Genomic DNA, 25,986 nt, shown 5'->3' with positions numbered 1-25,986 from the left:
GAGAGGTGGAGTTGTCACGTGATTAAAGATTGTGATTGCGGAGTTCCTGGAAGAAACAAAACAAATGACAGCTGACCAGCGGACGAGGCTCCTGCCGCCTGTCACTCTATTCGACGTGTGGACATCTTATTTTGATAAGGTAAGGAACAAAAAAAAAATGCTTTAAGCGAATAGAGTTGTTAGGAGAAAGACATTGAAACGAGCTAACATCTACGTGTTAGCTTAGCTTCGCATTGGTAAAGCGTCTGCAGTTGTTTTGCTAACGACAGCTGGAGATTATTAACAGGGACTGGTTTCGTTTATCCTGAAAAGTGTTCCCTGGATATTGTATCTATGCTGAAAGACATGCTAGTTGTTTCCTTGCCTTGACAGAGACGTTTTTCTCAGCGGCCACAGAAGAGTGTTTTGTTTACAACCCGTGAACAGTGTTTATCTTGACAACACAGCCAGCCACTAACTGCTGCTTATCGCGGGACAGACCATGCGAGCTATTCCAGCTAATGGTTTGTTTTTGTCATTATCCGGTTAAGGTGTGACGATGTTTGTTGTCAGATGATCAGCAGTGTTTCCTCCCGGAGACATCTCGGTCAGCTGGATGTCAATGTGATCTGAGTTGTGTACAAAGCTGAAAGATGGAGGCTGTAAGACCAAAGAGGACCAAAGCAAAAACCAGCGGAAAATCTCAGGTGATCAAAGAGTTAATTCTTCTTTCTTTAAGGTAGAAATTCTGTGCCTGTCAAGTTGTGGTCAGGATAGATGTATTCAGTCCATTACAAAGCAAGAAAACACTTCTTCTCACAGCTACAGACTAATGAGTGTATCCAATCAAACATTGTTTTATGTCTTAAGCAATTATGATGGAGCTGGAAAAAATGACAGAGCTAATCACTGGGACACTATGCTGTTAGGATAATATCATTTATTAGATCTGCCATATTCATGTGGTGATGTGTTTTTGTTAAGTGTATGTGTAGAATGTCATATATTTCTTTAGTTCTCTTGTCTTCTAACATATTGGGATCATGATGGAATTAAAAATGTCACTTTAATTTGTTATCTTTTAGATGTTATGCTTCTGTATTTGACATAATCCATAAATGAAATCATCAATCGTCATGGTGTTTTCACTTTAGTCACATGCTCTTTGTCACAAGTGGAAAACAACTACATACCCTGAGTTGTTGACCAATTACTTTTTAAGAATGTATTTGTATTTGATTTTGTTTTCTACATGTTTTCAGCTGGTCAGAAAGCAGAAGCAGGCCGAGGAACACAAAGGCGCCACAGCTCCCTCAGCTGTTTGTGATGAGGCCTTCACTGACATCCCCCTCAGCCTGCCCTATCAGGAGCCAGTGGAGGAGCAACGGGACTCTGTTCAGACCCCCAAGATCACAGCACAGCCATCAGATCGACCCTCTGAGAAACATCAGACGTCCTCATCACATACTTTATCCACATCAGTTTTAACTTTACAGTCACCGCTGACGCCCCAGGAGACAGTACCTCTGACAGAGTCAAAAGATGAGGAAGAGGAGGATGGGGGAGTTGCAGATCAGGGGGCTGAGCTTAAAGTAGAAGAACAGAACACTGAATTAGGAAATTACACACAATCATGGAACCAGCCTTGTGTTTCAACTCAGTTTCAGATCCCACATGCCCCGAGTGCCCCTGCACTGTACCCATGTCTCCCAACACTGGAGGAAGGCCCCATGATGTCGCTCTGTCAAGAAGCCGTGAAAGAGAGGGAGAAAGGACCTGCAGTGTTGTCGCTTCCTGAGCAGGAGTCCTCCCTTCCAAGTTTTCAGCTTGTTGAATCTGTTGCAGAACTTTCTAGGAGCAAACTTTACCCAGAACTACCCAAGACAGCTCCAGAAATGCAGGTACTGTGATCTCATTCACCAAGCGGGGACATTAAATTAGATTGTTCCGCTGTGGGTTGTTTTAAACAGAAAAGGACTTAATGGGAATAACTAGAGTGTTTATTATACTCTTGGAAATGTCAGCTTATAAATAAAAATATATCCTTCTAATGCGACTGCACATAAATTAACCACTTCAGCAGATTATTTTTGATCTCTCTGTCAATTGCCTCTACCTGTGGTTATGGTTTAAACCATATCGGTACCAATTATTTTTGATTCATATATATTCTTCATGTCACAACATTATAATAGCACATGTAAACACATTTGAGTGCTTTTAATGCTTAGATCCAGGTAATAACATAGTGAACCATTTTCTGAACTCATTGTATCCATGCAAACATGTGAGAAAACCTCTCTCATCTCATGTTTTTCTTTTGCAGCCGTTCTCACTGGAGCAGCTGAGTGTGTGGGAGCCTGCCGGAGGTTTGAGGGCCTTGTTAGAGGGTGTGGAAGTGTGTGCAGCCCAGTTTTGTGGCCTTGCCCGGCAGGAGAACCACGAACTAACCGAACTACTGCAGAACTACTGGCGCTGTCGTAGACAGCTGACTCAGTCACACACACAGCTCCACACACAGTCCTCGGACTGCAAGAGCACTCAGAATCGTCTCTGGAGCTTCAGAGATGAACAGCTTACACTTCAGGTATGGTGGTAAACACATAAATATAGTTTGTAGGGAAAACAACTAACTAATGTCCTTTTGCTCTAATGACATTGTTGTTATAAATTCTTCTCTACAGGGTTTGTGTGCAGATCAGTCGAAGGTGTGTGGATACCACCGCTTCCAGCAGGCAGAGTTCAGTCAGAGTGTGCTGGCTGAGCTGAGCAGACTGTTTGAAGCTCGCAGTGAGCTGCTCCATCAGAAGGTGGCGCTTCATGCCTACACTGCTCTGCTGTCACGCCTCCAGGTGGAATCATACTTGTACCGTCTTCTAAAAGGTGAATACATTCCCATTCACCAACATGTTGCTCTAAAAAGTAAAGCCAATGTTGAAGTGCCTTAAAATGTCATTGTAAAAAGAAGAGTAATTGTGCAAAAGCCTTTGAAAAAATTACTTCACTTGATTTATTGCCTCAGTAAATGTTTTCTCAAGGTCCCTTGAAACGAGCGATTTAGAGCTTAAACTCAATCTCTATTTTCAAGTGACCACCACAACTCCTGACATACAGCCCACGCACAAACTCTACATCAGCTATGTGTTTTATTTTGATCAGATTGTTCCGGCAGCAAAACACAGCCTTGTTCTCTCCAACCCTTGAAAGAGGCAATCAGTGTCCTGTTCAGCTTCACTCGTAGAGTCCTGGATGACACACAGTTCCAGACAGACATCCATCACTGGCTGGAGAGATTGGTACTCATACACACACAAACACATTTCTTACTCTTGGTTACATTGGTTGACGTTTGTTGTTGTTCAACTGGTTGTGATGTACTCTCCAGGTGGCGGTGCTGCTGCATGTTGGAGGGTCAGGAGAGCACCTGTACCTGCTGTGCCATCTTCTCTGCTCTCCTGCGGGGGTTGGCAAATGGGCTGCAACCTTCCTTCAGGTTAGTAACACACACACAATATATCATTTATTGTTGTCACATTAGTTGTTTTACATACTGACTGGAGTTTTCTTTCCTATTTCTGCCTCAGATACAAGTTTGGGGAAACACCAGTGGAGTGCAGCACTTTATGCAAGCTCTGGCCGTCCTTATGTCACCTGCAAGGTAAATATTGAACCCCATGTGGCGATTACTCTTTCTAACCCGCTCAATGTTAACAGTTCAGTATTTATTTCTTTGGTTTTTCATGAGAGTCCAAGATATTCTTTCAGGGTCTAACAACCTCACATCTCTAACCAATGACTTCTGTGTTTTGACTCAGTCACCGTGCAGAGTTTCTGGGACATCTGAAGCCATGTGAGAGCCAGAGCTCAGCAGCCTCTGGACCCGCCTCTGGCAACTGGACGCTAGTGGATGAAGGGGGGGAGGAGGTATGTATAGACAGGCAATATCTGCATTTTGAGAAAAGAAACAAAACTCCGACATCACAGTTTTAAAACAGATAATTATCTCAAATAAAATGGGGATAAGTCAATATGTTGGACAACTGTAGATGCTTTCATGGTCAAATTGAAAAGTTGTTAATAAGAAAATAGCCAATAACCAATTTATTTCTTCTATATGATTCCATTAAATAATAAGTAGAACACTTAATACCAGAGGTGTGGACTCGAGTCACATGACTTGGACTCGAGTCAGACTCGAGTCACCAATTTGATGACTTTGGACTCGACTTGACAAAATCACAAAACACTTGCGACTCGACTTGGACTTGAACACCAATGACTCGGGACTTGACTTGGACTTGAGCCTTCTGACTTGAGGCGACTTGATCATTTAATTCAGGGGTCTCCAACACGCCGATCACGAGATGCCGCAAGAAGAGCAGACTCCAGTCGGGGAGAACAGAATCTCCAGCCGCTCCAATTCTTGCTGTGAATCCATGCAGGCAGGGGCGGGACTTTATTTTGCTGAGCCACCATGCGGCCAATCATATGTGAGGACACACTAGGATCATACCATTATGTGAAAGAAGGGTGGGGGGCAGACGCTCCAAAGACAGCAAGTGTAGTGGTACAGGCCAGCTACACAGAGCGACGGGGAGCCGGATTTAAATGCAAGCGCGTCGGAAAAAGTCATTTGCGAAAACCGAAAAAAGAAGTAGCATCTGGCTGCATTTCAATGATATTGGAGAAAGCAAAGCTGAGTGCAGGATTTGTCAAATGAAAATAACTTTCAGAGCAGGGTTTTTCTTTTTGGTAACCACTCAGGATTTATTGTCAGAGGTGGGAGAAGTTCAGATCTTGTACTTGAGTAAAAGTACCAGAGTGTAGGAATACTCGGTTACAATAAAAAGTCCTGCATTCAAAATGTTACTCAAGTAAAAGTACAAAAGTATTAGCATCAAAATATACTTAAAGTACCACCTGCAGAGGGATCTAGATTCAGGTGTTCTTTTCCCCATAGAGACGCCTCGCTGCACATTATCCCTTGCATAAAGATAGATTGTGGGTCCCTTATAACATGTTGTACACAGTGGAAATAAACATTCTGGTTACCTTAACATCAGGGATCTTGTACATTAAACTCCTTCTGAATCAAACCGTCACGGTAGCATTACATTACTGATCCATCTTACAATAGAAGAAAACACGTTACTTTACCAGCAGAGAGAAAATAGATTATTAAATGATTAATGTGACTAATAAAGAGCAGTTTGATTATTAAGTATTATTCTGTTGATCGATGTCATTACATTTGTTGAAAAGCACATAAGGACTTGTTTAAGACTCGTTTTGTCAAAGTTTAGGACTTGAACTTGCCCATCCTGACTTGAGACTTGACTCGGACTTGAGCGCAAAGACTTGAGACTTGACTCGGACTTGAGCGCAAAGACTTGAGACTTGACTCGGACTTGCAAACAATGACTTGGTCCCACCTCTGCTTAATACTAAAAGAAAGTTGATTCTATTTTTCTGTTAAAAACAGTATATGTTTTGTTTTGCCTCACTAATTGCATTGCCATTATATTAAAAAGTAAACTGTCTGCATGTCTCTCAAGAAAATGCGATGTGTCACTGAGGATGTCAGATGATGAATATACCAGAACGTTCCGGTCTTTGTTCTGATCTGCCGAGTCATATTTAAAGCTGTTGAAAGGTTTCAAATCACCTTTGAGCATTTAAATATCAATCTTCCTTCTTAAAAGCACGAATGCTGCCGGTACTAATGTTTTACTGAGGAACCACTTTGGGAACCTTGGAAAAATATATGTTTTTTACAAAACATTAACATTTGAAGTTACCCTTAATTGAATTGTTATGTAATCATTTTGTAAACTTTCATATTTGTGCTATTCTTTTATGTATGTAATTAACATTTAGTAGCCTTCAATTGCATCTTGCTTTTAAAACGAAGGGTAAAATAAAGCCCATCGTGTGGTTCTTTTTTTTTTCAATATTTACAAGCACAAACAGAAAAAAGGCAACGCACAAAAAACAACCCCCCAAAAAACTAAAAGCATACATTACATACTTGCAAAACTAGATAATTAACTACCAAAGACATACACTGACATGACAGCACTTGAAGCAAAGAAGTACACTAATAAAAAAAATAAGCTTTTAACCTGCGTTTGTCTTCTCTTTGTTTAGGACGAGGACCCAGACAGCAGCTGGTTGTTGCTCTGTGAGGAGGATCTGATCTCCCTGCTCACACAGTTCCCGTTCCAGCAGCTCTATTCACACATGCTGGGGATGAGCAAGCAGGGTAAGGGAGACCGTCTGTCTGTCTGTCTGTCTGTCTGTCTGTCTGTCTGTCTGTCTGTCTGTCTGTCTGTCTGTCTGTCTGTCTGTCTGTCTGTCTGTCTGTCTGTCTGTCTGTCTGTCTGTCTGTCTGTCTGTCTGTCTGTCTGTCTGTCTGTCTGTCTGTCTGTCTGTCTGTCCGTCCGTCCGTCTGTCTGTCCATCTGTCTGTTGGTTTACCACTCACTGTATCAACTGACACCCCCACTTCCCCCCCAGGTGTGTACGAACCCCAGGCCTATTCCAGTCAGAAGATGATGCGTGTTTTTGCTTTTGCCTCCTCACTCATCGAAATGCTCGCTCTTGGTCTACAAACCTACAACAGGGCACGATACAGACAGCTGGTTAAACGCATAGGACACATCATACGGTCAGAGCACCAATGATATACACTAACAATGCACGTTATGTATCATATAACCGTAAATATTCATAATGCTGTCTTATGTCTGTTTCCTCAGAATCACAGTGTGTTACGTCAGTGATCACTGGGCCCAGTATGTGAGTGTAGCTGGTGCTAGTGGATCCAGCTCTCATGGACACACTCTTTCTTTGGACAAACTGCAGGTGGAATACGACAATCTCTTCCTCAGAGCTGTTTTACATGTGCTCAGAAATAAAAGGTGAGAAATTAACCTTTGTTTTTATTTCAACTCGATTTTTTTTTACTGAATTGACATTTATACTCTGTGGTCCTCCCTCACAGGTTGGGCATTTGGTTGTTTATGTCCGAGATGCCGTATGGGACCCTGTCCAGCTCCATGCTGTGGAGGGTCCTTTATGTGATGCAGTGCGCAGAGACAGCAGGACTGGAAACTCTCGGCACTGCTAATGACACACGCTCCTGCATCCAGGCTCTTAGAGGTACCAGTATGCACTCGTAACCTGGAGAAATATGATCTTTCAAATCTTAAAATATTGAACTAGCATGGGCATTGTAGTAATGCTTAGATGGTACCCCACAGCTTCATCACATTGTTGAAGACTGGTGGTGTTTTACTTATCTCAAACTACTTAAACTCAATTGCTAAGACAAGTCTATCTATGTATTGAATTGAAATTTTAACCACATTCAAAAAAGTTGGTTGTGTTATTCCTCTCAGCCTGATTTTGACAGGTGCCACTATAATCATTTTTTTTTTCTGTTACAGATCTAGAGCACCAGGACAGGTTTGAGCACTGGCTGTGTGAAGTGAACAGCTCTGATGGCATCTCCCTCCTCACTGCATTAGCACACATGGCGACACCGACTCAGCACTCTGACCCTGCATTCATCACAACCATAACTCTGCTGGTGTACCAGGTATAAAAGGAGAAAATACTAGGAGTGGCAGGTATAAAACAAAGCTGTAGAGTAATTTACATTTTAAACAAAGCTGCTGTATTACACAGATGCTTTATTTACTGTATGGTACGTCATATAAACACAGCCAAGGTAACCTATGTGAAGGAGGGTATCATAGACAAAATAGAATGTTTTACACACACCTGGTCCCTTGGGTAAGAACCATACTCTACCTTGTTCTTGAAATTTCCTTTCTAATGTTTGTTTCCAGGTGTCTTATGTGAGTGTGTCTACCAGAGAAACTTACTCTAAAGTGGGCAGGGAGTTGTTGGCTGCCATTGCAACAGCCCATCCCTTTGTCATCTCTGTTCTCCTGGAGAGACTGAGAGAGACCATCCAATCTGTGGGAATGGTTAGTATCTCTTCTCTATTTTCTATCTAGAGGAAAATATCTAATTTGCCATTCACATCCAACTCATGACTTTCTCTTTTTGTGTGTTAGGTGGCTCTGTACTTGTGCAAAGAGCTGCCTCTGAGTCTGTGGCGGCCTCGGCAAGAGGAGATATGTGTGATCGGAGCCTGGCTGCTCCAGCACCCTCTGTCCACTGTGGAGAACCGGCTGGCCTGTGTCGTCCTGGAGGGTCTTCACTGGGATTACACACAGGTAGTCAGTGACTCATTGACTGTGACCAGATATCTCCAGTACAGTTATGGGTTTGTAGTTGAACCTGTTTCCTCTTGCAGGACGGCTCCTTGGCTTTGCCTTCATCTCTCCACAGTGAAGTGGCTCTGCTGGTGGCTGAAGCCTACCAGAAGTACCTCACTGACAAACCGTACAGTGGCCTGATATCAGAGGGAATCAAACAGGTGACACGCCCGCTCTTTGCTGACAGCCCTTCAGTGTGAATCACCATGGCTTGTTTCCTTTTTCACCTTTCTCTCCTCCTCCCTGCAGGTGTCTTATCTCGCCAGTGTCCTTCGTTTGGGCGTTTCTCCTGAGGCATCCTTTAGTCAATGGGCTTGGCAACTGTTGCTAAGGCTTAAGCTCCATGGCAACGCCCAGAACCCTAAAGGAGCCTGGTCCGTCCCGGCTTTGTCGTCCAACCCGCCTCCAGAGCTCACACACACTCCCAGCATGCACTCTGTTCTCAGGGCTGTAAAAGCAGGCATCCCTATTGGGTGCTACCTGTCCATTGCCATGACAACAGTGGGGCATAGGTTTGTACTCACCCACACCATGCCTGATACTTAAGGTTGATTTATACATACAATTGAAATTAAAGCAAACAAGGAACTTTCATTTGATGTCGATTCTGGATGCATATACAATAGGTTATGTATCTATGTGTGGATATGTATTAATAATAACTGTAATATGACAATTGTGAAACGAACATGAATACATACATTCATATATTGATGTATTACCATCTCTTGCTATTCATTTTATACATAAATTATACACATTATATCCCAGTCTAGCAGGAATAGCTCTAATTCAGTCATCAGCATTAGATTGTTCAATAAGTAGTTAAAAACTCCTTGTAGCTACTTTAAGTTAATCTCCTGTTGTTTTTTTCTAGTCTGGAACACTTTTGCACTGATGGAGTCGGCTTGTTGAAAAGTCTGATACAATCTCGCCACCTGAGAGCCGCTGTGCATCTTCTCGACAACATCTTACCCCCCACCTACCCCCTCAGCTTCTACCTGCTGAATAACACTCAGTAAGAAAGATACATCCTTCACACACAGCCCATAACATATATTTACAGGAGAAGATAATCTCCAACACTAGGGCTGTGCGATTATGGCAAAAATCATAATCACGATTATTTTGGTCAATAATTGATATCACGATTATTAAATACGATTATTCATTGACTTTGAAAACATCCATTTATTGAACTTTAAAACAAATACAAATAATAATTTGAACAGTATCTTTTTAACTGTTGATTACCCTGAACGTATAATTCAACTGAAAAACCAATACAAAAATAAATGATACATTTATATAAATAATATCAAAAATAATAAATACCAATAAACAAGATCAACAAATATTTTGGAGCACACTTCAACAAGCTACTAAACATATGTAAATATGATAAATACAAATAAATTAGACTAAAATAAATTAGATCAAATATGTTGCAGTGCACTGTCACAACCAAGCAAAGCAAAATAATCGTTTTTTTCGATTATGTTGTTTTCGTAATTGTGGCAGGCCAAAATCGTAATTGCGATTAAAATACGATTAATTGCACAGCCCTATCCAACACTTACATTTGTTCTTTATTGCAGGTTTGTGAGTTGTATCCAGTTGTTCTTGCAGTATGACAGTGTGTGTCCTCAAGGTGTGACACAGCAGGTCACACATCGGGTCGCACCCCTCCTCACAGGAACGGCCTATGGAGACAATGTTCGACTGCTGAACAGTGTCATTCAGGTTTGTCCCAAGCTTTTATTATAATAATGTATTTCAAGTCAACATATGAGAGAATATGCATACATGTGTTTGTTTCCTCTCTCAGAGTCATGTGGTGGAGAGCTCAAAGCCCGGTCGTGTTGGTGCTGCAGCGGTGCTGGAGTTTTGGTTGGGGATTTTGACCCAGCCGAACCTTTGGTACCGGGACAAAACGGTCCTGTTCCTCCTGGATCAGATCTGCTGTGCAGCATTCACACACCATCAGGAGGAATGTTTGCAGAAACTCCTGTACCAACAGCACAAGGTATTTACTCAGTGGTGTTAGAGGTTTGCATTATTTAGGGGCTTTATAGGTCTCACAGGTGCATATGATAAATGAAGCATTGCAAACTGCCTGCAGTCACATTATAAAGATAAATATTACATTAACATTAAAGGGCCCCACATTAGAGTTTAAGAAAGAGCTAATTAATTAGGGATGCTGAACAATTACCTTTCACTCATTAAGCTTTAAATCCCATTATGGTAACATTATTATTAAAAGAAAAACGTGCCCACTAGGATTCAGTCAAATGTTTCCATCAGGGGAACTTCAAGGCAAGGCAAGGCAAGGCAAGGCAAGTTTATTTATATAGCACCTTTCAACACAAGGTAATTCAAAGTGCTTTACAAAAATGGAAGACATTATGAAAATGGCATTTAAAATCAGTCATTAAAAAGGAAAGATAATAAAATAAACATTAAAAGAAAAAATACATGGATAAAAGTTAAAAGTTACAGTGCAGTTTAAGATGTGAATAGTTCAATTAAAAGCAGCGGCAAAAAGAAAAGTCTTCAGCCTGGATTTAAAAGTAGTAAGAGTTGCAGCGGACCTGCAGGTTTCTGGGAGTTTGTTCCAGATATTTGGAGCATAATAACTGAACGCTGCTTTACCATGTTTAGTTCTGACTCTGGGGACAGAAAGCTGACCAGTCCCTGAAGACCTGAGGGTTCTGGATGGTTCATAATTTAGCAGTAGGTCAGACATGTATTTTGGGCCTAAACCATTCAATGCTTTATAAACCAGCAACAATATTTTGAAATCTATTCTTTGACACACAGGAAGCCAGTGTAAGGACTTCAGAACAGGAGTGATGTGATCCACTCTCTTAGTGTTAGTGAGGACTCGAGCAGCGGCGTTCTGAATTAGCTGCAGCTTTCTAATAGATTTTTTAGTGAGGCCTGTAAAGACACCATTGCAGTAGTCGAATCTACTGAAGATAAAAGCATGGACAAGTTTTTCCAAATCCTGCTGTGACATTAGTCCTTTAATCCTAGATATGTTCTTTAGGTGATAGTAGGCTGATTTAGTAACTGTTTTAATGTGACTGTTGAAACTCAGGTCAGAGTCCATGACTACACCTAGATTTCTGGCTTTATCTGTTGTTTTGAACATTGCAGACTGAAGCTCAGCGCTAACTTTTATACGTTCTGCCTTGGCTCCAAAAACCATTACCTCACTTTTATCTTTGTTTAATTGGAGAAAGTTCTGACACATCCAGTCATTGATTTGTTCAATGCACTTACTCAGTGTTTGAATTGGAGCATAATCTCCTGGTGAAATTGTTACGTAAATCTGTGTGTCATCCGCATAGCTATGGTAACTTATTTTGTTGTTTTTCATTATCTGAGCCAGTGGTAGCATGTAGATGTTAAAGAGAAGAGGCCCCAAGATGGAGCCTTGAGGTACCCCACATGTCATATTTGTCAACTCAGATGTGTATTTACCTATAGAAATAAAGTTTTTTCTGTCCTTTAAGTAGGACTCAAACCAATTTAGAACTGTTGCCGAAAGTCCCACCCAGTTTTCTAGTCGGTCTAGTAATATGTTGTGGTCAACAGTGTCAAATGCAGCACTGAGATCTAATAATACTAACACTGAAGTTCTGCCACTTCAGGGACCTAGCACAGTTTCACAAACAATAGCTGTAACTTTTCCCATTTTTTTTGTACCTCTTGTAGAATGCCTTGGGTTACCATGGAGATCGTGGTCTGCTCTCCTCTCTGGTTGGCTGGATTGCTGGAAATGCCACGCCCTCATTCGTAGAGGGCCAATCCCTGAGTGCAGAGGTGAGGGACCCCAGAGCACCATCAGTACGTGCTAGAACTCTCAATCATATCAGTGAAGTTCTCCTCACTCGTCTGTGTGTTTTTAGGTGTGGTTCGCCTGGCTGGTGCTGAACATGGAGGGCCTGTTCGAGGAGGATTCTCAGCTCAGACGCTGTGTTGAAAATGAGCTTCTGTCTGAGCCCAACATTTCCCCTGATCAAGCCTTAAAGGTATACAGATATATACTAAAAAATGTATACATTTGTTGATTTGGACATATTTCATATGTTGGTCATTTCAATAATTTACTAACACCTGGCACTGAGAATTTAGAAGATGTCTCACAATACAGCACACGAAAAAAAGGACATTTTACTAAGCTAAAACAGAATACTTGCAAAGTCAAAGGGCAGTGGCATGGTAGTGAGTGTTTAGAGGTTTTGGTCTACTGCTGGTTCCTAAACCTTTATGCTGTATGATGATGTTTTTAACCCTGTGTCTGTGTCTGAGCCAGAAGGCGCAGCAGAGGCTGAAGCTGCCGGTCGCTCCGTCTCTGCAGCGGCTGCAGGTTTACCGCTGGGCGTGTCAGGCCTTGGCCACGCCTCCTGACCACCCCATCCTCCCCCTGGTGTGGCAGAAGTTCCTGCAGCTCTACCTCAGACAGCCGGGACCGGAGTATGGGTACGATGCACACACAGTACTATCCCTAAACTAGGAACTATGCAATATCAAAATCTAATTTTGTTTTCTAACATACATTTTTTCTGTAATCTCGGACTAAGGATGGCAATTGTTTTACTGTAGCGGTTGGTCTTAACGTGGCTCTAATATGTGTTGATGTCATGTATACCATCTCATACATTTCTTACATTTCTCGATGTGTTCTGTCTCTCCCGCCAGATTAAATAAGGTTGAAAAGAGATAGAACAGAATATATTTAATAAATGCAGAGCAAGTCTACATTCAATATTTAATGGCCCCCAAATGACCAATGTTGATATTGAGTTATTATTTATGATGTAGGCAAATAACTAATGTTGCCTCATTGTTATTCAGACTTGCATCCAGAAGAAAGTTAAATTAAAATTGAATTAAATTGAAAATATATTGATATTGTAAACAGTTGTGTTTCTTCTGTATTCTGTAATGATGTATTGAGTGTGCCTGTGGTTTGAATGGACAATTCAAGAGATATGAACAAAGTAACTGTTTGGACATTTGGAGTAATACTTCTTTACCGTTCTTCTTGTTTATTTATGAGTTGTAAATGGTCATGGAAATTTGAAAAGTTTAAAATCCACAATTGTGTAAAGGAACCAATCATCTTTTTCTATGTGTCCTCCACCAGGCTGGCTGCAGGAGGATGTATCGGCCAGCGGTTTTTCCAGGCGTCTTCTCAGGCCGCTTTACTCAGAGACCTGAGACAGAGAATACAGGAAGTGTCTGACTTCCACCACGCAGCCAGCCAGGCCCTCAGGGTGCCCCCCCCACACACACCCTCACCAGACAGCCAGGGCGAAGAAAGCCCTGGCTGTCCTCGCCCCCCTTACCTCACTTCTCCTCATCTTCACACAGAGCTGGTCAGGTAGGTCACTGATGTTTAATGTATGCACTCAAATACACCCTTCCTGTCGTTTGGCTGCCATTAGTGTGTTACCAGGCTTCTAAATCTCCAATGATTTGCTGCCTACAGGTTGTTTGGTGTGTTTGCCATGTGGTTGGATGATGAAAATCTACAGAAGCAGGAAGTATATCTTCCCTCTCTTCCTCCCGAGTATGAACCACACAGACTGGCACAGGTCATGCAGCGGCATCAGGTGGGTTTGTCTTTATGTGTGTTTACATTTAAGAATGAGGTACATTCTACATGTGGTACAGCGGTTGTAACAGTTTAGTAAAAACTCACATCATGTGTAGATGGTACGTTTCAGTATGTATTGTATTGTTTTGCTCTAGGAACTATGGCTGGAGTATGTGGACCAGGAACGTATGCAGTATGACGAGAGAGAGGTTCTGTCTCTGTGGGAAAAGGTTCAGAGTGAGCCCATCTTCCTGCAGACCCAAAACCTCGGCTTCACCGACTACACCAGCCTCAAGAATGGTACACAGCCAAAGTTTAATATCCAGATCCAAAAGATTACAGAAAGTTTAACTCCAGCAGACATGCAGTGTAAATAAATGTTGAACATAATAATTACTTTTTCTTAGTATTAACTATCTTTATTGTTGTGCTTTGTGTCTCTGTGTGCAGCAAGGGAGAGAATCTTGTCCAACCTGCAGAAGCATCCAGTTCCCCGTCCTGCTCCAGAGCTGCAGAAGCTAAAGCCTCCAGTAGCTGAAGTCCCCACCACCTGCCTCACTGACTCTAAAGCTGCTGCTGAACTGCTGCACCAGGACCTCCGCATGCTGCAGGATCAGGCCAGGTACATGGGGGTCCCACACATATTGAAACATCATCAGTAGGGCCAACATGCACACACAGACCTGCTGTCACTTGGTTCTACTACAATGCTACACATTGAAACATGAAAACAAATACTTGTTCATCCTGTTGCAGGATTGCAGTGGCACGTGAAGCTCAGCAGGTGGCGATGGAGCAGGAGCAGCTGGAGAGCCTTCCTCTGCTGTATAAGAACCAACCGGAGCAGGTCACCATGGCGCTGGAGTGTAAAGGGAAGGGCGGGCAGCCGTGCCAGGGACCTGCAAACATCACTGTCACAGTACGACCACTAAAACTCCCTACTAGCAACATTTTATAATTTCCTTGCCATGATATATTAATGTGTTTGTGTGTCTTCTCTGTAACTGCGTAGTGTGAGTGCGTCCAGAGACAGGAGGCAGTGCAAACTCAGATAACGTCACTGCGCAGGGATGTGAAGAAGCTTCAAGCTGACGCCATGGCGCCTCCACCTCAGAGCCTGGCCCAGGCTGCGGTCCACACAGAGAACTTTATCACGTCAGTATAAACAGAAACTACATCACAATAAATATAATTTTCGAACGAACAGAACAAGTTTTTTGATTCTGATGATTTGACTAATGCATTTTTTTTGTGTTCAGCGCTCTGGTGAATATATATAAGGCACAGAAGTTACCGGCAGTGCAGCATGTCGGCGTGTCCGCCTTCTACCAGGTGGTCTCCTTTGTGTGTGAAGACACACTGCGACATCCCCCAACACGCCAGTACCTCTCCTCATGTGTGGAGATACTGGGACAGGTGCGCATACACACACATCCAAACACACAGAGCAGTACGAGATTTATTTTAAGCATTGTTTAACTTTATTTGGAATGCACAAAGTAAATATATATGTTTGTGAACCCTACTTGAACCAGAAACACTGCTGCTCAGGGATTAACTAGGACACAGCTGTGACTAAACAATTGGTAAAAGGGGCCGGTTTACTCATTACTCTGTTCAGTCTTTACAGTTATAATTGGTAACTTTATTGAAATTGACTTGTCTTGTTTTCACGATCAATATATCCTGACAGTCATGCATGGCAGGATTCCATTGAGAGCACTGGGGGAAGAGAGTAAAACATGACTCTGTTAAAATAAAGGTTTATTTTTACAGAATCACTAGCTGTAGCCTCAAATTAATAAAACTTGCTTGAATTGACTGACATTGCATTCTTGTTTTGTGTCCAGGTGTTTATCCAAGGCAATGCAAATGAATGCGGTCCTGTCCTGAAACGGATCCTGGAGCACAGGCGTCTCTGCCCTCTCATTTCCCCGTTCTTCACTCCCAACTCAGCACCCACTCAGCTGGTGTTTCTCTACCAAGACGTGGTGACATCCTTACACCCTGACAGTGCTGATGTCATTTTCATGCTGCTCACAAAGGTCAGCCTGGACTCAAATGAAACACAGTGAAGAAATACAATATGTCTTAAGCAGTCCAGTCACAGTAACCCCCTCTACCTCTCCCCATTCAGTTTGATTTGTCCCAGTGGCTGAATGAATCCCATCCTGTGTTTTCGGAGAGGACCCGTTTGCTGGAGTTGGTCCACGGAGCCCTCTGCGTCTGCGGGCGAGACCCTGAACCAGAATTTCTTACACCTTTCCACCTTTTCACCAAACACTGGACCTGGATTCTACGCCACCATTTCCCTGATCATTACAGTGACTGCCTGCGTCTTCTGATGACCAGTACGTGTGTTTCCTTGTTGTGTGCAGATGTTTTAAACTGATTAGTCAAATGACTTATCAGACTTATAAAGCCACAACTTGAATCATCATTTACTCAATCAATCATCAATTGTGTGTTTTTCCTCAAACAATTGCCTGTAGAACACTACATGAAAGGTTCAGGCCATTGGTCTTCAACAGAGGGTCCATGGCCCTGAGGTGGTCCTCAACATTTAAATATGTTTGAAAATACACATTACAGTAACATCAATCTAACTTTTAGCATTCATAAATTGACCTTTACCCATTTGATTTACACAACATCACTATTCAAATCTATCCATAATTGACATTGTCTACTTGTTGTAAGTATTGTTGTTATTTTAATAGATGATATGTATACACACTATGAAGATGAGTGTTTTATACATGGCCTCTCTTCAAGTTTTTGAAGGCCCAGTTTAATATGCAACTAATTTTAAAGTGGACCTATCATGCTATATTTGAATAATATAGTGTAGGACCATACCTATATAAGGCATATTTATACTTTTTTTTTTTCAAAATACCAAACAGATCATGCATTTTAGCCATGCCTCATTTTGCTCAATCTGACATTTTTTATCCCTGTTTTAGCAAGGGTTGATTCTGTGAGAACAGCACCACCTACAGGCCTGGCATATGTACTACAGCGTCTCCAGCGCTTTCGAACGGCAATGGCCGTGGCTGTCTCCTCCTGATTGGTGGAGTTGGCCCAATAGCCGTAGCGCCACCGTCCTGACGTCAGGACAGTGTTCAAATCTGGATCAGTTTTTATCAGATCCGTTGCAGCCCCTTTTTTAGAGATTTGGGTATGGAGGAAAATAGAGAGGGTTGTGTTTTCTGACACTTGGTGAGTTCCCTGGAACACCGGGGACACATATTCATGTATAAAAGACGTACAAAAGTGCATTTCGCATGATAGGTCCCCTTTAAATATATAATAAGTGGGGCTCCTTCTCTCTTTCAGCTAAGTGGTTCTTGGCCTTGACCCCTGTTTCAGACTAAACACTAACTTGCAAAGACAGCAGCTTTAAAAAAAAGTATTTGTCTCTTATGCTGTGTTACAAATTGGCTGGTAATGCACCTAGGAGCAAGGACTGTTTGTTGCTCATCATGTGATTCATCAAACGCATTCATCCTGAGAGCATGTCTCCTACTCATGTTCCCACCAACAAACAATATAATGAATTAGTTAACCAAACCGAAGCGAGCTGAATCATTCTATCAAGCGACTGAATCAAATCCACTTGCCAATGTTTGTCAAGACAACTGAATGTGTTTGTGTGACAGACAAATAGACTGTTTTTGTTACCGTGATATAAAATGATTCCAAATGAAGGCACACATGCTGAGATCTATTATAGTACTTTTATTTCAAGAATATTAGATTTAGGTGTTTGATTTGCAACTTTTCGAACAAAACAAACCTCACCTTTCTTAACGTCACCAGGCTCCTCGGACCAGTTACTGAGTCCAGAGTGCTGGAAGGTGACTCTGCGAGTGCTCGGCTGTTTACCTCCGACCCGTAGTAGCAAGATCAAAGCTGAAGCAGTACAGAGCACCTCTGATGTCTCCGGCCGTTCTGCTGGACCAACAGCTCCCTACAGATCCCCCATCAGCCTCTCCCATCAGCAGGTAACTCCTGTGTTAACAGAATCTTGCAAAATGTCTCAAAAAAGGTTTAAATGGCTTTATTGTCATACGCACAGCATATATACAGTATATACAGTGTAGACATGCAATGAAAAAGTCAAAGACCCCTCAAACTATGGGACATAAATATATATATATAAGAAATACAACTAAATAAAATACAATAAATGCAATCATAGTGCAAGAAGAAACTGAGTAGAAATAAAATAGTGCAAGACTAATGTGCAAGTAATGCAGGAGACGTGAACTCACTTAATATTTGTGCATATTCAGTTTGATTTAAAAAATAACAAGATGATCCAAACATAGTGTAACATTAAATGCTGTACAGTGAAATAAAACACAGCTTATTGAAATAATAGATATATATGAGATGCAAACAGACGAATGGTATGAAGTTGTGAAGTTTAGCACTCTTATGGCCTGTGGGATAAAACTGTCATCCTATCTCATTGAATTGTATGATGCTTAAACATTCAATATTAATCAAATTGTGTCATTTAATTGGCTTCCAACAGGTGGATGAGACCGTTAATTGGCTGAGTGATTACTTCATGCGGAGTCGTCTCAGTAAAGCCGACCTCCGCAGTTTTGGCCTCTACTCAGCATGGACTCCCTACATCACCGAGGTGGTGTCCTTCTGGGAGCATCTGATTGGTGGTCTGATCAGCGTGCAGCTCAACAGCCTCGCCAGAGAGTCCGTGGGAAGCGTTAAAATAATGAAAGGTAACTGCCAAACGTCCTTACATTGACCTAATGTTTTACTTTGTTGTTATCCGTCAGTATAAACAAGTGAAATATGTCTTGCACTCTCACAGCTCTGCAGGACCTACACAGTAAGATCGGGAAGTTATTTAAGCCTTGGATCTTCCCTCTGGACACGGAGGATGGCGGGTAAGCATGACACTCCACTCAGCAGTCACATGGTGGGAATTGTTGTCAGTCAGGAGGATGTGACACAGAAGAGAGCACAGACAGAGACGAGTCAATACATCGAATTTACTCGCATTCCACAAGTTTGTCAGCAAACCAAGGGAATTTGTATCTATAATACACAGTAAACATTGCAAAGAAACCACAAACATTGCACTGCTCAGAGAGAAAAGACCCCACAAATTAGTAGATAAAAAATGTCCAAGTATTTTGATAATTGGTTAATGTTTATGAAATTGTCTATTCAAAAAGTTTCATCAAATGCTTTTTCAGACTCTCAGAATTTGGAGAATTTCTGCATTTTTCCATTTAATATCATTATAAACTATATTTAACCGATTATCTTAAAAAAAAAAAACCATACAGCCAGATGGACATATTATTGACTAAACATTTAGCAGCATACTATTCAATAATGAAAATAATCTTTAGTTGCTGCCATAGTTGGAACCGTGATCTCAGCAGCAGTTGTGTGCTTTCCAGAAGAGGAATTATGTCAAACAAAGGTGATTTTAATATCTGTGTCTCTTTGTCTCAGTAACCTGAAGTGCTACCCCTGGCTGGAGACTGACGCTGGAGCGGCAGGATGTCTGGTTGGCCTGTATGCTCAGCTCACTGACACACTGCATCACAAGTTCAGAGGTGGGTCTCCTGGAGTCCTGCTGTTCAACTTACTTACTTACTTACTTACTTACTTACTTACTTACTTACTTACTTACTTACTTACTTACTTACGTGTGTGTGTGTGTGTGTGTGTGTGTGTGTGTGTGTGTGGTGTGTGTGTGTGTGTGTGTGTGTGTCGTGTGTGTGGTGTGTGTGTGTGTGGTGTGTGTGGTGTGTGTTGTGTGTGTGTGGTGTGTGTGTGTGTGTGTGTGTGTGTGTGTGTGTGTGTGTGTGTGTGTGTGTGTGTGTGTGTGTGTGTGTGTGTGTGTGTGTGTGTGTGTGTGTGTGTGTGTGTGTGTGTGTGTGTGTGTGTGTGTGTGTGTGTGTGTGTGTGTGTGTGTGTGTGTGTGTGTGTGTGTGTGTCAGAGCGCCTGCTGCCCGGGCAGAGAGGGGCTCTGTGGCTGTGTATGATGCAGTACTGTGAGAGCTGCACGGCCCCCCGCACACCGGAGTACCTGCTCTACCTGTATCACACACACCTCCGCAGCCTGCCCTGGAGACACCTGCACCCAGACACCCAGCTGATGGAGCAGCTATTCAAAGTGAGTCACTCTACCCTCCAACTCCTCACCCTGACCCCTCTCTGGTCTAGACATGCGTGACACAGGAGAGCATGTTAATTTGAGACCTCGATCCTTCGCCCATAGCTCCTATTATTAGCCTGACTTGTCTGTTCCTGGAAACAAGTTCCTGTCTTCCAAGACCCACATAGATCTGGAGAGGCTGCAGTACTGAATATGCACAAATTAAAAAACATAGTCATTAAAAATCCCACAGTTTAATAATAATATTTGCTTATCTATGAATGGTAAAGTTAGAATAAAGGGATAGAGCTAGGCAGGGGGTGTAAATGGAAGGCACATCAGTCTAATTATTGAATCAAGAGTATAATCCATTTTGATTTTTCTCTTCTCCCTTTGCCTGCAGGTTGAGCGAGGAAGTCCCAAGAGCTGCTTCCTCTTTCTGGGAGAAGTGTTATGTGAAGTAAACTGGGTCAGTGTCCTCAGTGACCACTTACAACCTCCCCCCACCTCAACGACATATCCAACTCTACCAGACATGGGTGCTCAGAAGGAGACACATACCATGCTAGTCTATCTACTTTACATGCTAGTTTTTCTGGCAAAGGAGGAACAAATCCTGAGTCAACAGGTAAATCCGGATTATTTTTTTATTTAATTTTGGTCAGACCTATTGTGGCTTCTTAATTCCTTATTTCCTCCCTACCCTCCAGGACTCTCCTCTCCTGAGTCTATTGGTCCAGTCCACCTCTCTTCCCTGGCACCAACTGGACCTGTCTTCATACCAGGGCATTCTGGGATATGTTGGCACCCACTACCCGCCCTCCTTGCTGCTCAGTGCTGATTCGGCGCCTCAGCTGCTGCTGAAGTCACTGCGCAGCGCTGCTGGGCTCCACCCCTGCCCTAATGAGGCTCCACACAGGGTGAGACCAGTCCCAGACCCCCAGTTTTCTCAGTTTTCTCGAGTTTACAGCACATTGGAGTTGGTTTAATCTCCCACAATTAAGCTCTGTATGAAGCAAACGGCAGCCCAGTCAAGGTTTCAAGCCCAGAAATGTATGACAGAACTCACTCAGTGATGATTTAGTATACATGAAGTAAATCAGGCCTTAATGATACATTGGGAATTACAGTTACACTATAATAAATGGTAAAGAAGAAGACTTACAGCTGAGATTTCAATTTCTGAGAGTCAATTGATAGGAAGAATAGAGATAATAGCTACTATATGACTGTCGTTGAACGCTGTATTATACAGAAGAGCCCTCATTTCGGAAAATATAAGAATGACTCTAAATCTCTTATATCTGCCCCTGCTCTGCCCCAGGCAGATACATCTAGTGTAAAAGTGGGAGGCTCGGAACATCCATATTAAATATAGACTTGTACAATTCAGTTTTCTATGCCAGCTATGCATCACTCAGCCAAATTACATAAACACAACACCTCACAGTGACTGTTGAAGTAGAGCAGTAGAACGCAATACCCTACTTGATGATGTTTCCAAATAGATGGATTTTGGCAAAAGACACTTCCAAGCTTTACTGTAAACAAAACCAAGCAGCGTATGTTGTCTTTAATTGTATCAACTACATTCCTGAAAATCCAGGATGTTAAAATAAGATGCCAACACAAAACATGAACATTACTTCAGGTATCAGAAATTAATACATGTATTTATTTTTGTAAAGTTGCTTTTACTTCAAAAGTTAGATTTCACCTTTCCTCTTAACTTTTAAAATATATATATTTTTTCATAAAAATAAGTGAACCACTAATAATAAAAGACAGAATGCTTAGACAATGATTGAGAAGAAAATCAAATGATACCTACATTGTAGTTTTGCAGGAGCTAAAAGTTATGGGGAAAATACTCTTGTATAATGAGTTAATGTATGGCATGAATCTCAACAAACAGAAACATTTTAAACGTGATAATCTGTGTAATATCTGTCAGGAGGAGACGCTGAAGGCAGGGGTGTACGTGTGCTGGTGCGTTCAGTCTCTGGTGACTCTGGAGCAGGGGGGCAGCCTCAGCCTCAGCAGTCTGGAGGCTCAGCTGGGGTCTCTCCTGGATAGCGTCGTCACGTTCAACCCACCAGGCCAGTCGTCCTTACATTTTCCTCATAAAATCAACCACCAGATCCAAAAGTTCTCCCATCATCCTTTCTCATCACTTCCTGCTTTTCTCCTCTGCAGAGACGGGATTGGAGCAGAGGCACATGGCCTTCTGCAGTCTGTTCAGCGATGCTCTGGCTCTGCTGAATGGAGTTGGAGTCTCAACAGGAGAGGCGCTCGCTGCTCATGTCATTTCCTGGCTGGACAGGAAGGGGAGGGGCTTCCCTATCCTCCCTCTTCTCACCGCTTGCTCCCGCTGTCTTGCTTCAGTGCGACACATGACGCGGATCATGGAGGCGTGCATTACAGCCTACTTCAACCACGGTAACCAACGTTTTGGTTTTATTGTGAGATCATGTTTTTGGTCTGATGTCTATCTCTCTCCAGAGAAAATCGCATAATACTGGACCCTTCAGATTCATAGTTTGTGTGGTCATTTCTGACTGTATCCTCAAGGACCTCTCAAGATTGCTTTGATTCACAATTTTATCAAACATATTTTAATAATTGTTTTAGACCGTTATTAATGGCTGACTCTTCACTTCCTTGTGTGTTTGTTCCAGCGGAGGAGGAATCTGTGGGTTGGGGTCCTGTTTTGGCGTCGCTGCAGGTGCCTGAGCTCACAGTGGATGACTTCCTCTCTGAGAGCCAATCAGGAGGCAGCTTCCTGACGCTCTATGCCTTCATCCTGCAGCGCCTCAACTCTGAATACACAGCCGCCAACGAGAGGAGGACTCTGGCTTTAGTTAACACCTGGACCAATCAGGTCTTCCCCAGGTTTGATCCCGTCATGCTCTCATTTGGTTGCTTGTTATGGCTTTTATAGTTCAATGTTCTCAGAATGTGTGCTTTGTGTGTCCAGTGGTCCAGGGGATGAAGCCAAGCTGTTCCTTTGGTGGCACAAAGCTCTGAGTCTGTCCGCGGAGCAGCTGAAGCCTCATGCAGGCCAGACTGAAGGGTCAGGCGTCGTCATGGGTCTGTTGAGGCTGCAGACCAGGCTGCTTCAGCTGGGAGAAGAGAGACTGAACTCTGGGCTGTTAGGAGCTATCGGTTTGGGGAAGAGGTCTCCTGTTTCAAATAGGTAAGCTCACATGCATTTTATTAACTAATAAAAACACATGTAGGCCAGATAGACATCAGATATTGGTTCTAGAGATATGCCAATAGAATGATTTCATCCCCAATACCTAGTCTGATGTATATCGATGGGTACCAAGTCCGATGCAATATCACTGCATTGAAAACTAAAATGCATTTCTTCTGAATTTATTTCAGATGTTTACTACTAACCCTGTTTGTTTGAGCATGTTGCGAGCTAGTCTGGTCAATTGTACTCCTCTGCTAGCGCTTGTTCTATCAGTAAAGGCAGGTGCAAAGCTAACAAGTGAGCTATCTCGCGTCTTTATCATCTCAGTTAAGAGTTGCAAATGCTTATTGATCAGGCAGGATGTACAGATTGGGTAGCAAGTCACACTTCTTGCTGTTGTTCCTGTGTAGAATACATTTGCTCTTAAATGATATGATTACATGATTTTGGATTGGTGCACAGACTCGCGTACACCCCGATACCCGATCCATGTTTTTAGGAGGTATTTTCCACACTGGTATTGGTTCAGAGTGGTGCAGGAATGAAGTATTTTACTAGACATACCCGGAAAAATACAACAAACTGTTTTTCTGAGCAAAGCAAATTGAAAAATGCTCTGTGGCAAACAAACATTTATGATACTAACATCTTATGTTTAGCAGGATAATCTCCCCATATTAACACCCTTTATGATTTTTCAATGCTAACACCTTCCTGAACCACTCTTCTGGAACAACACTAATCAGAGTGAAATATGAATTTAATCCATGTTGATAAACTGCCTGTTAATATGTACCTCATGTTCATCCAGGTTCAGGGTGGTGGTGCGCAGTCTGGCAGCGTTCCTGTCCATCCAGGTGCCGTCAGAGACCGAGCTTCGACTCCAACCCACCGGTGACCTGCAGCTCTCTGCGAAAGCACAGCAAGTATGCAACAAAACTGCAAACACAGTGTTTCCGATTTATAGTCTGCAATTACCTCCTAAAAATACCTCCGTCTTTTTCCCTGGATGTAGATGCTGGGGGTGTTGGAGGCCATGCCCAGCAATAAGCAGTATGCAGAGTTAGAGGACTCTGTGAATAAAGCTGTCCAGTTCATCCGCTACCCAGGACACTGTCTCAGAGACGGACCCCGCCTGCTGGCCCTGCTCGCCAACCTGCTTTACCCGGACCTCAGATATCTGCACATTATCCGTTAACCTTGATTTGACCCTAACACTCATCCTGGAGGGCCGAGAGGAAGTTTGTCTCCTGTGGAAAATACAGTGACCTCTGATCTGCACAGAGAAGATTTTTCCTGAGAACAAAGTTTTCAAGCAATGACATTGAATTGCTGTTGCTTTTATATCAGCAAAAGCCTTGTGACTCATCAGCGAGAGCTTTTGTGAGACAGATGCTGACTGCATTTGAGAAAAATACTTGGTGATGAAGGTTGAAACCAGTCGGAGGCATAAGAAAATGTTATGTGCTAATCTCTTATCCTTACTCACACTTTGCTTTCTTCCCTCATGTTTATGCCTTGTTACTTTCTAAATAACTTGCCTGTTGGTTTGCAACACATCTGTTTTATTCTTGATTTTAGAGAAAGTTGCACATATTTATTGAAGCAGAATTCATTAATCAGAATTCCTCGCTGGGCTTTAGGAGTGAGTAAAATAGTTGAAGGGTCCACAGATATTTTAGAAGAGATTAAATGACAGATCTAATAGGCCTAACATCTAGTAGTACCTTTTAAAAAATGGGGGGACATACCAGGAAATCTGGGGGTTAAATGCCTGATACATCTCAGCTGTTAATGCTAGCATCTAGCTAAAAGCTACAATCTGAAATCTCTCGATCCTAGATGCTGAACACAGGTGATAATGTTTAGTTACAGAGCATTTGCCAGTATTATGTTTCCGTCCAGCCACAAGTGCTTTCCTTGTTTCTGCCAAAGAGATGTTATTTTCATTTGCTCAGCTACTTAAAACGTCTTGACCGTGCACTCTGGTTGTTTCATCTGTCTCAGTTGGATACAAAAACTGCAGTCTGAATGGGCACATGCTATATAAGTACCACTTACAATGCCCCGCACTACTTTGCTTCCTTATAAAGTAGTGTGTGCTCTGTTACACAAATTACTGATGCTGTTGGTATTACTGAGAGCAGGGGTGTCACGTTGTTGGAGGTACTATGTAACTGGACTTATATACACAAATGTTTGGGTAATTTAAGGCAGATAATTCCGTTTTTTCCGACCTCCATACTGTACATCCAACAATATTCACATTTTAATTACTCTTCTCAGCTCACCACTTCTGTTGCTCTGTGCCATCTCAGTAATAATCGTGCTGCACTTGTGCGGCCTGAAGCCCGCCTTATTGCCTGTGTTATGTGGTGACTCTTAATGTCAGAAGAATTTCTTTTTTTATGAGTCAGTAAGCAGGAATGGGTCTGTAGGGCTGCTGGAGGAGGGAGCTACATACAGTAGCTGGGCTGCACAAAGGAGACGGGAATATGTTCAATAAAGAGAACTGAATGTCTCGGCTGTTATTTATTAACTCAACACAGCAATCGAGGAACATGTGTAGTACATCGAGCCTCTGAGAGCAGAAAGACTGATCCCGCTGACACGTCACGTAACTGTTTTATGAATTGAGCTGTTAAGAATAAGTGAGAGAGACAAAAGGTCCAGACGGCAATACAGGACACAATGTGCACAACAAACCTGACATAACGCTGCAGATGGTCAAACTGAGAATAAAGCTTCCTTGTCTCAAAGAC

At 42.4% G+C, this 25,986-nt stretch overlaps 1 protein-coding gene across 2 annotated transcripts; it reads left to right on the top strand.

Annotated features, from left to right (window-relative positions):
• The first annotated feature begins 22 nt into the window (after positions 1 to 22).
• epg5 (ectopic P-granules autophagy protein 5 homolog (C. elegans)) lies at positions 23 to 25,986 on the top strand. 2 transcript variants are annotated; one of them, XM_034122367.1, is made up of 46 exons: positions 23 to 139; positions 531 to 686; positions 1,242 to 1,880; positions 2,306 to 2,566; positions 2,664 to 2,862; positions 3,139 to 3,275; positions 3,365 to 3,472; positions 3,564 to 3,637; positions 3,795 to 3,903; positions 6,127 to 6,241; positions 6,495 to 6,645; positions 6,737 to 6,898; positions 6,982 to 7,139; positions 7,427 to 7,578; positions 7,832 to 7,972; positions 8,063 to 8,224; positions 8,305 to 8,427; positions 8,516 to 8,778; positions 9,144 to 9,284; positions 9,865 to 10,009; positions 10,095 to 10,292; positions 11,990 to 12,097; positions 12,184 to 12,306; positions 12,591 to 12,757; positions 13,425 to 13,661; positions 13,770 to 13,893; positions 14,033 to 14,177; positions 14,328 to 14,499; positions 14,634 to 14,796; positions 14,890 to 15,032; positions 15,137 to 15,293; positions 15,728 to 15,922; positions 16,015 to 16,228; positions 17,700 to 17,884; positions 18,421 to 18,628; positions 18,721 to 18,796; positions 19,374 to 19,477; positions 19,865 to 20,040; positions 20,426 to 20,650; positions 20,733 to 20,942; positions 21,977 to 22,121; positions 22,219 to 22,461; positions 22,701 to 22,914; positions 23,000 to 23,218; positions 24,036 to 24,150; positions 24,240 to 25,986. In XM_034122367.1, the coding sequence occupies exons 2-46, from the start codon at positions 633 to 635 to the stop codon at positions 24,420 to 24,422; spliced, it is 7,743 nt and encodes a 2,580-aa protein (XP_033978258.1). In that variant the 5' UTR covers positions 23 to 139; positions 531 to 632; the 3' UTR covers positions 24,423 to 25,986. The 2 variants fall into 2 exon arrangements, with proteins under 2 accessions (XP_033978258.1, XP_033978260.1); XM_034122369.1 differs by having other exon boundaries at positions 32 to 139; positions 553 to 686.

Source organism: Trematomus bernacchii, unplaced genomic scaffold, assembly GCF_902827165.1.
Source record: "Trematomus bernacchii unplaced genomic scaffold, fTreBer1.1, whole genome shotgun sequence".
NCBI classification, from domain to species: Eukaryota; Metazoa; Chordata; class Actinopteri; order Perciformes; family Nototheniidae; genus Trematomus; species Trematomus bernacchii.
Note: the sequence above shows the minus strand (reverse complement) of the source record. Positions and strands in the feature narration are given on the sequence as shown.

Coding starts and splice junctions, on each gene's coding strand:
- epg5 (XM_034122367.1), top strand. CDS start 633: ATGGAGGCTGTAAGACCAAAGAGGACCAAAGCAAAAACCAGCGGAAAA. Junction 687..1,241: donor AAACCAGCGGAAAATCTCAG/GTGATCAAAGAG, acceptor ACATGTTTTCAG/CTGGTCAGAAAGCAGAAGCA. Junction 12,098..12,183: donor GCCAATCCCTGAGTGCAGAG/GTGAGGGACCCC, acceptor GTGTGTTTTTAG/GTGTGGTTCGCCTGGCTGGT.